The 14,367-nt window shown below is 37.0% G+C and overlaps 1 protein-coding gene across 6 annotated transcripts in view; it reads right to left on the bottom strand.

Annotated features, from left to right (window-relative positions):
- The window catches only part of CLCN5 (chloride voltage-gated channel 5), a 196,183-nt gene that overhangs the window by 47,625 nt on the left and 134,191 nt on the right, over positions 1-14,367 (bottom strand). For 5 of the 6 annotated variants that reach the window (XM_036996326.2, XM_036996327.2, XM_073228044.1 and 2 more), the window contains one exon: positions 3,904-4,050. In XM_036996326.2, the coding sequence (XP_036852221.1) occupies positions 3,904-4,045 (142 nt within the window). In that variant the 5' untranslated portion in view covers positions 4,046-4,050. Of the gene's footprint in view, positions 1-3,903; positions 4,051-14,367 lie in introns of those variants that run through there. The other variant, XM_017648187.3, reaches the window with a different exon arrangement.

The raw sequence follows: 14,367 nt of genomic DNA, 5'->3' as shown, positions 1-14,367 counted from the left end.
TCCTTGGTTACAAGATATGGTCCAAAAGCATAGACAATTTGGCCTAGATTTCCAACTAGATCTCCCTGCCCTATCCTCCACTGTCTTCCCTCCTGCTCCAACTGTCACCATCCCCACCCTCGGGACCTCAGATGTGCAGAGGCTGTCTCTTGAATATAAAAGGCTCTCTTTTGCTACTGTGCCTTTAACCTGTGTTGCTCTCTCTGCCAGGAATGCCTCCTCATTCCACATTTAAGGAGTAGTAGCAAGGCACACTAGGTAGAAACACAAGGAAGTGAGGGAAAGAAGGGAATTGAAGAGCATTACTAAAAAAGCACAGTGTTCGGTTCTGATTTGGGTGCTCCATAAATATTGAATGAATATGTCAATGAATGAATGAACTGCTGACCATAAGGTCTAGGCTGAAAAGGCAGGCAAGTGAGAACAGAAAACTGTGAAGACTAGGAGTATAGCTTTGAATATTTTCCTATTACTCAAACCCTTTTTGTATTTTCCTCCCCTTCCCCTTCTTTCAGATCGCCATGTTTATGTTTCCTCTAGTTTACAGACTACTGTAACACTACCTCAGATGCATTTAACCATGCCATGCATAATTTATTTATTCATTCCTCATACATCAATCCCTAAAGCCATCTGGAAAATAAGAACCAGTTCTACTGCCTTTCAAGCTCCCTTTAACTAATCTTTTTAGTACATGCTATTGTGCCTGGTATGAAAGGTAGTAATTTATGCACAGTTTCACCACCAAATATCAAGGGCTTTATGACCTTTTTTCTGTTGTTGTTCTTTTGTATATTAGGAAATCCCATGTGAAAGCATTAAATAAAGTAAGAGCAATTAAAAAGTAAAGCACGAAAATCATATCACTGCATAGTATAGTAAGTGGACTGATTTTCATGTATGGTTCATGGAAAACAGCCTCATTGTATTAGGTCAAACCTTGTAAACCACAAGCAGTAATTCTCCTGTAAAGCCTAGTGAAAAGTGATGAAAGGCTACTCATGTAAAAACATTCCACAATCATAGGCAATGTCAAAATTTTGTCTGCTTCAGTTTTCTAGTCTAGTAAATGGGAACAATAGATATTCGTTAGCCCTCATCACCTACTGAGAGCACACTGAACACACACAAAGTATGTAGGTGATATGCATGCTCTATGATATCATTTCCTATTAGAAACAATGCTAATAACCAAGCTAAATCACTCTGGGAGAGCCAGAAGGCTTAAGCAGAGGTATCCCAGTTTAAGTTTATGGATACCCTAACTGCCCATTTCTCTGGAGCTACTGACTATTAAACTGACTCACTAGGGTTCTAACTACACACATGTAGAAGTGATATACAGACACATGTCCCTGTTATAGAAGCAGGCAAGTATAAAAGCCACTAAATACCAAACCATGAGTATCTTTCTCTTATGCACTTTAAATTTAGGGGCTCTCTTCTCCTGTCACTTCCCTGAGGTACCTTTACTAGGCAATTTCTTGTTATCTTTTGAAACTGTGGTTTTCATACTGTTGTGTTCATCCCAAGTTGGTCACCTCAGAGAGGCCTTCCCTGACCTTTCTAACTAAAGATTATTTCCCAGTTATCATCATTCACTTTATTTCACTTATTTCACTTTATTTTTCCTAGTACTTATCACAATAGGTAATTAACTAGGTAATCTTTTTTTTTTACTCTTTTACACAACATATCTGTGTGACTTTTACCAATATATCACCAGCACCTACAATAGTGCCTCATTCATAGCAGGAGCTCAAAAAGTATTTATTGACTGAAAGAGTGAAGGAGTTTGTTCTCGCAGTGACAGTAAGGTTAATTCAAACTTCTTAGCATGACATTCAAGGCCCCAATTTACTTACTTGGACTTCTATTCTGCCTTTTTTATACCTGTTGATATCTGTTAAAGCTTACTTTCCACCTGGAATGATCTTTGTCCTACCAAAAAACTTATCTTTCAAGGCCCTTTTCAAACCCATCTTTTCTGTGAATCTTTTCCAATCCTCTATAAACAAACAGACAAACAGGCACACACACAGAATTCTTTCTCTGCTAAATTCTTAAAAGAGCTATAGCACTTACAGGATTGCAACAGAAATAAAGTCATAATAATAATAATGATAGCTAACATACTGAGCATCAACCCAATGCCAGCTACAGTTATAAGTACTTTATTATTATCTCATTTAATCCTGAAAACTACTCTAAATGGTACTTAGGTGTCTGTTTAGCTAGCTAGAATCAACTCTGTGAAGGCAGGGATGGTGCCTTAAAGCCTTACTAATTCCCAGAACCTAGCAAAGTATCTGCAATGTCATATGCCCTTAATACAAATTTGTTAAATAATGAATGCTGATAGTTGTTTCTTGTCCTTTGACTTTACGTTAAGAATGGCAATCTCAAAGAGTTAAAGATTTAACTCAATCAGTTAAAATTACTAGACAGTAGTTTCAAGTAATTATAAAAGTTTAACATTAAATCAATGCAATCCTTTCTAATTACAAGAAACTCAGAAGTCACAAAAGGTAACATGCCTGGCTATATCAACATTTTTAATATTTGTAGATTTTTAAAAAGTAAACAAAGGCAAACCAGAAATGGAAAAATATTCAACCTACATTAGACAAAAGATTGATAATAATATTCAAAGGGCTTCTATAAAAAGAATAAGGTAATCAGTTCATTAGAAAAACAGTAACATCACTTGAACAGGAAACTTCCAGAAAAATAAATTTAAATGGTTAGTAAACATATGAAAATATGATTGACCTCATTAACTTAAGAAAGTGAAAATTAAAACAATAATGAGAATTTATTTATTTATTTAGCCTATCATATTGTAAAGAATGAAAAAAGAATCACAATATTCAACACCAGCAAGGCTATGGGGAAATAAGCACTCTTACACACTCATGCTACAGAAATTTCTAATATATTTAAAAGATATATATGTGAGTGTGTATATATATATATATCCATACACACACACACGCACAAGGTTGTTCACTGCAGAACTGTTTGTAATAGCAAAAGATTGGGAACTAAAATGTGCATCAATAGAAGCTTGGTTAAATAAACAATGGTTTAGCTCTATACCATGAAATTGTGTGCAGCCATTGAAAAGAATGATGTTACAGGACAACCAAGTAATAGATGAGGGGAATTCTCATTTTATACATGTATTCCAGATAATAAAAAAACCAGTTATAAAAAGAGGAAAGAATCTGAGCAGACACTTTATCAAGGATATAAGGTTGGCAAATAAGCACATGAAATGATGTTCAACATCATAAGTCATTAGGGAAATTAAAACCATGATGAGATAACACTACACGCCTATTAGAATGGCTAAAATAAAAATTACTGAAAATATCAAGAGCTGTTGAGGATGTGGAACAAGTGGGACTCTGACACATGGTTGGTTCAGGTGCAAAATGGTACAGCCACTCTGGAAATGGTTTAGCAGTTTCTTCCAAAGTTCAACGTATGTTTACTGCACGGCCCAGTGACCCTACTCCAGGGTTTACTACTCAGCATGAAAAAGGATTGGAGAACTTGTATAAATCTCTAAGGCATTAAGTTGAGTGAATGAAGTCAGTCTCAAAAGGTGAAAAACTATGTGACTCCATGTATGTGACATTCTCAAATAGAAAAAAATATAGGGACAGAAAATAGATCAGTGCTTACCAGGGTCTGGGATTGGGGAAGGCCTGATTGCAAAGGGACAGCAAGAAGGAATTCCTTGAGGTGTGGAACTATTTTGTATCCTGCTGGCACTGGTGGTTACAAGCATCTATGTATATGTTAAAGCTCATAGGACTGTGTGCCAGAAAATAAGTTTTAATGCATGTACACTAAAAATAGTTTTAAAAAATAAATTGTCATCAGTAGTAATGATACCTTCTATGTCTCTATCTAAGGGAGGAACATCATCTCTCATGGAGAAATCCATAGCTGTCCCGGGTATGTCCATCAAGTCTTCATCACTGGAGCTCCTCCGGAAACCACTGAAACTCCCCTGCTGAAAGCCTCTGTTATTCATGGCTCCTGTGAAAAAAGAAAAACAGGACGCTTATTAAAATGACCTCCAAGCCCCTAACCACTTATTCTTTTTTTATTGTGGGAAATATAAATAAAATTTACAATTTCAACCACTTTAAACTAGACAATTCAGTAGCATTAGGTACCTTTATAATGTTGTATTATCATCACTATCCATTTCCAGAAATTTTTCATCATCCCAAACAGAAACTTGGTACCCAGTAAACCTAAGTTCCCATCCCCCTTCACCCTCCATACCTGTCACCTCCACCCTTATAACCTATCTTTGCATCTCTATATGATTTGCCAATTTTGGGTATTTCATATAAGTATGTAATATGTGACCTTTAGTGTCTGGCTTCTTTCATTTCTCATAATGTTAAGGGTCATCCATGTATTAGTACTTCATTCCTTTTTAGGACCAATACTTATCATACAGATATACCACATTTTGTCTATCCACTCATCAGTTGATGGACACTTGGGTAGTTTTCACCTTTGGATTACCACTTATTCTTAAGTCATCTTTCATGATAACAAAGACATGCAAGCTACTGAGTATATTCAGTTACCCTTCAGATGTAATGTGCCTTTACCTTTACCATGTTGCTGATAGCAGTTTTTTGAGAACCATGCAAACAAGCAAACAAAATGAGAACATGTATACAAAACTCATAGCAGTTCATAAGTAATCAATTGAAATAAAATTGAAATAAAAACTAGGCATAAGTATTGAGAAGTGTGCTAGCCACTTGGGATAGAGAAATATTTTCTTATACCTCTGACTCTCCCAGAGCTCCTAACACAATGTAGAAGCACAGAAATACTGAGACAAAGAGGCATGCTGTGCCATTCAACATTGTTCTCTGCTCAAGAATTTAATATTTAAAATGAAACATTTTCTACACCCCCAAGTGTGAATCTCCAGATTATAAATTTTACTCAAAAAAGTTCAGTATAGTGATTTTTTTTAAAAAGCATTATAGCAAACTTTACCTTATAGCCCTGCCCCTCCCCCAAATTTTTTTGACAAAATCTTGATTGATAATCATAGTCAGCAGAGTTCTATTGGATTAGGCAAATAATATTCCCTTTGAGGTATTCTAACTCTTTTAAATACTTACTCTAGGTTATCAGAATTATGTGTGATGAATGTGGTAAAAACCAAATCAAGTAAATTAAGCAGCAGGCCTGAAAAATTAGAATCATAACCGATAAATAAAATATTTTAAACACTGAGAATAAGAAGAAAGAACCAACATCTGTTAGTTATTTACCAATTTCCAGGCACTGGGCTCCATGCTTAAAGTGAACCCTTTAACTTACTTTTTCCAACATTCCTATGTGGTGGCATGGTCACTCCTCATTCAGATGAGGAAACTGAAGCTCAGAAAAGCTAACTTGCCCAGTTAGTGTTAAGAAAAAAGTTAAACTCCAAATCATGTATACAATTTCACAATGCCTCACTTCTAATAAAGAGACCAGTCTGCTTGAAGTGTGACATTTATCAACCACCTACTACTATGTACAAATTATTGTGGGACAATGGGACAGGTATAAAAATGATGCTGGGTAAGCCAGATAAAATGAAGATAGGGAGGCAAAGATGTGGGAGTTATAAACATCAGGATGATGGTTAAAACCAAGAGAACAGATATTCAAAGGGAAACTTAATGGATAAGGATGAATATAAATAAAAGAAACACATTCCCAGTATCTTTTCTTAATATACACAAATCACTTGAACTCTGAGCAGACTTGAACAGTGGGTTCCCCATGAACATCACTGTAGTTATGTGGTGGTATATAGTCATGTAGGGAAGCTAGGACCATTTACCCAAAGGTACTAATAATGTACAAAATTACTGATCATAAAATCATTTCCTCAGCCACAAAGACTCTAACCTTGCTATATGGATTAAATCTCAGAGACCAGGAATCCATGCTTTGTGGCCTTAGACTAGCTACTTTGCTGCTTGCCAGTCCTTCCTCACAGGACCCTTGCCCCTGCTCTGTCCTGCTTCTTCATGCCCTCTCCAAGCACAGCTGGAACAATGCACTTACACGAAATTCCTGTCTAAGTTGCTTCTTCTAGGGAACCTGACCGACCTCAGGATCTTTAGCAGTTTCTTCTGTTACTAACAACACATAGGAAATCCTGAATCTGTCTTCACTCCTGCCATCCAGAAGGAAGTGTCTTTACCCTTTAAGAAAAAAAAGCCCTTGTACTTTGCTCTGGATCTGACAGATAACAGATCCTTCCCCACCTTCCTCTGATTTACTTTATTTTATCCCTTATGGAAACCTCCTATCTCTAGCTCTCATCTCTACCTCCAGCCCACTCCTGAATTCCCAAGAACTCCACTTGACACTTCTGTTGCTACGAAAGACTCAACAGAATGAAAATGAGAAAACAACTGGAAATAACATTAACTTAAACACAAAAAATAAAATCCAAACAAGGCATGTTCCCTGCCCTCACCCTCCATATCAACTTTCCTTTCTAAGTGCAGGCAGCATCAGAGTCAATATTTGCAGTTAATATTTGTCTAGCTCTGGGATTTACTACATTCAATGAAACTACAAAAAGCATTTAATCTTAAGAGTAGGTATTCCAAGTTTCTGGAAATCTTAGCTAAAAACAAACAGCATTTTAGTTCATGAGAACAGAGGTAATAGTGTAGTACAACTCGAAGGGTTTACTTTCTGGTTAAATTTATTAAATGCCCATGAATTCCATACAGTGACTACACCAAAAGAAAGCAAAAAAATTTGCAAAATGAGACAGAATCTGAGACAGAATCCTTTCCCTCTTTCTCGACTTGTTCTGTGTTTCATTCAAGAAATGATTTAAAATACACAGTTCCAGCAACTCTACATTAGCCACACAAATCATAAGAAGAAAAAGTATGGGGAGTCCAAAAATAATTTATGTTTGGCTTAGGAATACATCCTATAATCATTATTTTCAGATGGGTGTACCTATTGCTCTGGGAATTCATTAAAACAAAATAATAACATTACAAGATGAAGACTTAACAAAAGAGAAGCTGGAAAATTTTTCAAGTTCCTCATAGGGATCTTCTGAACTCCTTCCTGTAACCCACTGACACAGAACAATCCAGCTAAATTGAGCTGCCTCACTTCAAACACTTCCTGGAACAGCTACCTGGTTCACTGTTTGGGTTATAAAGTGGCTCCTTAATAAGTACATAGAAATAAAGGGCCAACAAAAGAAAATTAGAAGAAGCAAGTAAACACAGATATTATAAATAGGAGTTCAACAAAGGAAATGAATAAAATCAGTAAAACTCAAAGTGATATTCTCCTGTGAATAATCCATCTGGCACAGCATTTGTAGACAAAAAGGATAAGAGAAAAAGTTAAAGCTACAGAATAATGAGGAAATAAAGTTCCTTAAAGTTGAGACTTGAGCCCACATCTACTTGAACTCCAAGCCCAGTGCATTTTCCATACACTTTGAAGCTTCACTATGACATGTCAGTCCAGAGAATGTTACATTTGTAATAAATCAGACCTCTAGATGGCCACAAGTCAGGTCAGCCAGAATGAAGGGCAGGCCAGGAACAAAGTAGGGAGATTTGATTTATTATCCCAACTAGTAGATTACATACAGAGCTAGGGAAGAATTTGGTTGCTACTTGAGTTACATATCTGACACTTTCAGTCCTTCTGTCACTTTCTTGCTTAAAATCATAAGCTGATTGCGCACTGCCTATAGGGTCAAGTTTAAATTTCTCTGTATGGCATTCAGGACCCTATCAAATCTAGATCGTATCTACCCAGATAGACTTACCTCCTGCAAAAAATATGTTATACTCCACGTGTGCTTTTATACCTCCAAGCCTTTGCTCAGCCAGATACTCTATCTGGAATCCTATCCTGCCCCCCATCCTCTTTTCAGCTTGCTGAAATACCATTCCATCCACCTAGGGCCAGCTCAAACAGACTTTTCCCTCAACACCTCTTTGTTCAGATATCTATGTAGACTGTATAATTTCTTCCACTTGAGACTTATGATCACATCATGTCCTTCTCATTTCTGTTGTCTAGCAACTTTAGTGTTGTTCCAGAGTAGGTGTTCAATAAATGCTTATTGAGGAGAACTCCAGTTGGAAAGGCAGTGTTAATAGCCAACCAACATATTTATATGGCTGGCACTAAATAAATCTATGCCTTACACTATGAGGGTAGGGAATTGGGGCTACAAAAAGCATCTGTTTTCTTGTTACTACTCTCAATGAATTTATTGTCTAGTTGGATAGAAAACTTTCATGTAATGCAATTACACAACAACTAACAAACTGTTAGATTAAAACTGCAATTAGCATTCAGAAAATGGAGGGGAGATTGTAAGCTAGAAAAGGCTTCATGGAAAAGAGAGGGTATTCCAGACCCAGAAAAAAATGGTAAAAGGCTTGAAATGAGATTTAGGCTGGCATTTATGCTTGCATAGAGGACAGGGTAGGTGTTTGTGAGCAAATGGATGGAAATAGATCATGAAGGATCTGGAAAGCCAATGAATCACTGTGGATTTTGAAGACGAACATGATAAAAACATGATTTTAAGAGGTGAGTGTGGCAGCAGTGGGCTGGAAGAAACAGGAGGAGAGGGCTAAGAAAGCAGTTTGCTACCTCCATATTTAGGTGATTTGAGATAGTATAGGAGTGCATATTCCCAACAGTTGTCATGAAAGAGCCAGGTGGTGGTGCAGTGGGAGTGAGTGGGTGCTAGTTTGTGGTATGGCATACTGGCATCTTATTTTACTAGTAACAGTGACACATATTTGTTCAAATAAATTGACACCTCTATCTCAACTAGACCATTTGGCAAAAATAAGTAAACCAGTGGGTGGGCTGATACACATGACCCTTCAAATGAAAATATAAAGTATATCATATATTCCAACACTAACAAGCACAAGGAAACAATAAACTTCTATTTCTTATTTTTGCTCCATAAAAATATCTGTTGACCTGCACATGGCCATCTGTATAAGTAATACATGCCAGCTATTGCAAATGTGGAAAAGAAAGAGTGCAAAAGGAAGAAAGGGTTAAGAGAGGCATTATACAATTTACCAAGATACAAGTATTGTCATATCATTAAAAATAAAACATTAAAATAATCTTAACTATAATATTGAAGGTGACAAGAATTGGCACACACATAAAATCACCTTTTGTCTACCTAGTACACTCTGAGTTACTTGAGGACAGGATGACTTAAGTCTGTGATCCAGGGAATACAAAGAGAAAGCTCAGTAAATAATCTAGTTTACACTCCAATTTCAGTTTTAGTTACTTTATTTTGAGAAGCAGAAATTAAATGCAAATTTTAGAGAGTACTTTCTGAGATGTCATACGACTAATATATCCTATAAGTTTTATTCCCAAAGGAATAATAGCCTTCATATATACAAAGAGATGGTTCAGATCATTAAAATTGGATCCCAATAGATGAATATGCAAAAGATATCAAAATAATTTATTAAAGAAAAGGGATTTAAAAATTCAGAGAAATTAAAATTAAAATAATAATATGATTTTCCTTTAGAAAAGATCAGCTTTTCTTTGGTTTCATTTCAGAGATTCTTCAAATATGATAACACCCTGTTAGAAAAGCTTTCAAGAGAGTAATAAATGGCTAGAGAAGTACCATATGAGGCTCAAGGACAAGGGTCTGTCACTCCTGACAAAGACAAAATTTAAAGATGATTTTCACCTTGTAATATACAATTAAAACTCCTAAATAAACCTTACCAAACTGAATATGCAGCACATTGAAAGATTTGTCTGCTCTAAATAAAGAGGATTTATCCCAAGAACATAAGACTGGTATCATAAGGGAAAGTATCAACATAATTTACCAGATTAACAGACAAAATTTTAAGAGCCATAAGTATCTCAACAGATGTCAAGAGTAGATTTTTTAAATTTACATTTACCCTGGATTAAATTTTAAAAAATATTTCATGTGGAGGATTTCTTTCTTAGCATAATATAGAATATTGAAATTAAAACCAGGCAACAAAATATCATCCCCTTTAATACAGGAAAGCAATGATGCCTCCTGTTGCCAATCTTATTTAACATGGTACAAGAAAAAATTTTAAAGGAAAAGAAGTAAAGCTGTATACAGGAAACAAAGAAATACGATATTCTGATGTTTGGATCTTATGAGTGCATATTATACAACTCTAAGAATATTAACTAAAAATAATTAAAGGTTAATATATGGATTCAGAAATTTTAAGGGAAATACACACACAAAGAAACCTGCATTCCTGACGGCTGGTTAGCCAGAGACGGGTAAGATTCCTCAAGGGAGGAACAACCTAAGACAGGCACAGTCGCAGGGGGGCTATCAGGTGAGAAACTGGGGATCAACAGAGGTGAGGCGTAAGAACTTATTCACTATGTAAGAACTTGTTCACCATGTAAGAACTTGTGCGTTATGCTTCAGAAGATTAGAGACTGTTGAGAATTAGGCTTGGGGTTGATTAATGATTGTGCATTGAGTCCCCTATACAGAATTTTATTGTTGTTAACAACCATTTGATCAATAAATATGAGAGATGCCCTCTCAAAAAAAAATAATAATAAATATATTTCCAGGTAAAAAAAAAAAGAAAAAAGAGAAAAAAACCCTGCATTCCTATGCACTACCATGGAACTAGAAAATACAATAATTTATTTATGATAAAGACATAAATCCAAAACACAATGTTACTTTAAAATTTATAAAAGCCAAACAGGAGGAAAAAAAGAAGACACAAGTCAAAAGATTTATCATGCTTCTGGATAGAAGAGCAAAACAAATACTAATTTGAATTATATTACATCTATATATTAATCAAAATTCCCATGGCATCCATTATATCATTTAAAGATTGATAGTGAAATTCATCCAGAAGAGTAAGTAAACAAGAATATTAGAGTATTTTTTATTGAATTTGTTTGAACTAAAAAAGAAAAAATAGTTCACCCATTTCTCCCACTCCCCACCCCCACCTCTGGCAACTACTAGTTTCCTGTTTCCATGAACTAAAGTGTTTGGGGGTATTTTTTTTTTTAGATTCCATATATAAGACAGATCATAAGGTCTTTCTCTAACTTATTTTACTTAGCATAATGGCCTTGAGGTCCATCCATGCAGTCACAAATGGCAAGATTTGAGCTGAATAATATTCCATTGTATATATACCACATCTTCTTTATCCATTCATCCATCAATAGATACTTAGGTTGCCTCCATGTCTTGGCTATTGTAAATAATGCAGCAATAATGAGGATGCATATATATTTTTGAATTAGTGTTTTCATTTTCTTCAAATAAATACCCACAAGTGGAAATCCTAGATCATATGGTAGTTCTATTTTTTAACTTTTTAAGGAATTTCCATACTGTTTCTACAGTGGCTGCACCAATTTACATTCCCACCAACAATGCACTAGGGTTCCCTTTTTCTCCACATCCTAGCCAACACTCATTATTTCTAGTCTTTTTTATAATAGCCATTCTAATAGGTATAAGGTGATATCTCATTGTGGTATATTTTGCATTTCTTTGATAATTAGTGTTATGAAGCACTTTTTCATGGACTTGTTGGCCATCTGTATGTCTTTGGAAAAATGTCTATTCAGATCTTCTGCCCACTTTCTAATCAGATATTTTTTTTGCTAATGAGTTGCATAAGTTCTTCATATGTTTTGGATGTTACAGATCTACTGGAGAGATTCATGACTTGAAAATACTGGAAGACACAAAGAGGCTTTATTCTCGCAGTGAACATGCGCTGCTCACCTGCAACCCCTGCCAGTGCAGGAGGACATCCTGAGGGCTGCTCCACCCAAGGCAGCTCAGGGGATTAACCCAGAGGCTGCCCCCTGCATGCAGCTGACCAGCACAGAACAGAGGAAGCTGGTGCAGAGTACAGAGGCACGCAGGGGATATTTCTCATGGCAAACATGTGCTGCTCGCCTGCAAGCACCAACAGTGCTCCAGCTCACCCCAAGGGTCATCCTGCCCATGGCAGCTCAGGAGATTAACCCAGAGAGTGCTCCCTGCACCTGGTTGACCGGTACAGGCAGAGGAAAAAGGTGCGGGGTCTGGGAAGCACATAGGGTCTCTGTTCTTGCAGTGAACATGCGCTGCTCACCTGCAACCACTACCAGTGCCCTAGGCCATCCCAAGGGCAGCCCTGCCCATGGCAGCTCACGGGATCAACCCAGAGGCTGCTCCCTGTGTACAGTTGTGCGGCACAGGCAGCAGAGACTGGTGCAGAGTCCAGGAAGCCCAAAGGGGTGCCAATCTCATGGGAGAACACATGCTGCTCACCTGCGACCCCTGTCAGTGCCCTAGACCATCCCGAGGTCCCCCCTACCCATGGCAGCTCAAGGGATTAACCCAGAGGCTGCTCCCTGTGTGCAGGTGACTGGCCCAGGCAGCAGAGACAGGCAAGGCTACCAGAAATCAGGAAGGGACTTTGTTCTCCCAGCTGACACAGGCATCAGTTGGAGGCAATCACTCCCATCACCATGAAAAGGCAGAAGACCCTTGTTCATTCCAAATCCCTCAAAGACCAGAGAGACAGTCTGGTGAGACTGAAATCACCAATCTTCCAGAAAAAGAATTAAAAATAAAAGTCATAAGCATGCTGATGGAGTTACATTGAAATATGCAAGAGCTAAGGGATGAATTCCAGAGGGAGATGACAGAAATGAAACAAACAACAGAAGGACTTAAGAGAAGACTGGATGATGTGCAAGAGACCATTAATGGAACAAAAATCAGAGAACAGAAATACAGAGAAGCTGAGGCAGAGAGAGATAAAAGGATCTCTAGGAATGAAATAATATTAAGAGAACTGTGTGACCAGTCCAAACAGAACAATATTCACATTATAGGGGTACCAGAAGAAGAAGAGAGAGAAAAAGGGATAGAAAGTGTCTTTGAGGAGGTAATTGCTGAAAACATCCCCAATCAGGGGAAGGAGATAGTCTCTCAGGCCATGGAGGTACACAGATCTCCCAACACAAGGGACCCAGATAAGACAACACCAAGACATATAGTAATTAAAAGAGCAAAGATCAAGGATAAGGACAGACTACTAAAAGCAGCCAGAGAGAGAAATATGATCACATACAAAGGAAAGCCCATCAGGCTATGATCAGACTTCGGAACAAAAACCTTACAGGCCAGAAGAGAATGCAATGATATATTCAGTGCAATTAAACAAAAGGGCCTCAATCCAAGAATACTGTATCAGGCAAGATTATCATTTAAATTTGAAGGAGGGATTAAACAATCCCCAGATAAGCAAAAGTTGAGGGAATTTACCTCCCACAACCATGTCTACAGGGTATTTTTAAAGGGACTGCTCTAGATGGAAGTGCTCCTAAGGCTAAAGAGATATCATCAGAGAAAATAAAACCACAGCAAAAAAAGCAGATCAACCAAATAGTAAATAAATGCAAAATAAAATCAGCTATTCACAAAGTCAGTCAAGGCAAACACAAAAGAGTACAGAATAAAACATAAAGAGTAGAGGAGGAAGAAAAAGAAGGGAGAGAAATAAAGAATCAACAGACTGCGTTTATAACAGCAAAATAAGTGGGTTAAGTTAGACAGTTAGATAGTAAAGAAGCTATTCTTGAACCCTTGGTAACCATGAATCCAAAGCCAGCAATGGCAATAAGTACATATCTATCGATAATCAACCTAAATGTAAGTGAACTGAATGCACCAATCAAAAGACACAGAGTAATAGAAAGGATAAAGACCCATCTATATGCTGCTTATAAGAGACTCACCTCAAAGCCAAAGACATACACAGACTAAAAGCAAAGGGATGGAAAAAGATATTTCATGCAAACAATAGGGAGAAAAAGTAGGTGTTGCAGTACTTGTATCACACAAAATAAACTTGAAAACAAAAAGAGTAACATGAGACAAAGAAGGACATTACATAATTATAAAGGGCTCAGTCCAACAAGAGGATATAACCATTATAAATATATATGCACCCAACACAGGAGCACCAACATATGTGAAAAAAATACTAACAGAATTAAAGGAGGAAATAGAATGCAATGCATTCATTTTAGGAGACTTCAACCCACCACTAACTCCAAAGGACAGATCAACCAAACAGAAAATAAGGAAGGACACAGAGGCACTGAACAAGACACTAGAACAGATGGACCTAACAGACATCTACAGAACTTGACACCCAAAAGCAGCAGGATATACATTCTTCTTAAGTGCACACTCTGGAAATGGAACATTTTACAGAATAG

This window comes from Manis javanica, chromosome X (genome assembly GCF_040802235.1).
Source record: "Manis javanica isolate MJ-LG chromosome X, MJ_LKY, whole genome shotgun sequence".
NCBI lineage: Eukaryota > Metazoa > Chordata > Mammalia > Pholidota > Manidae > Manis > Manis javanica.
This window is presented reverse-complemented; position numbering and strand designations above follow the sequence as displayed.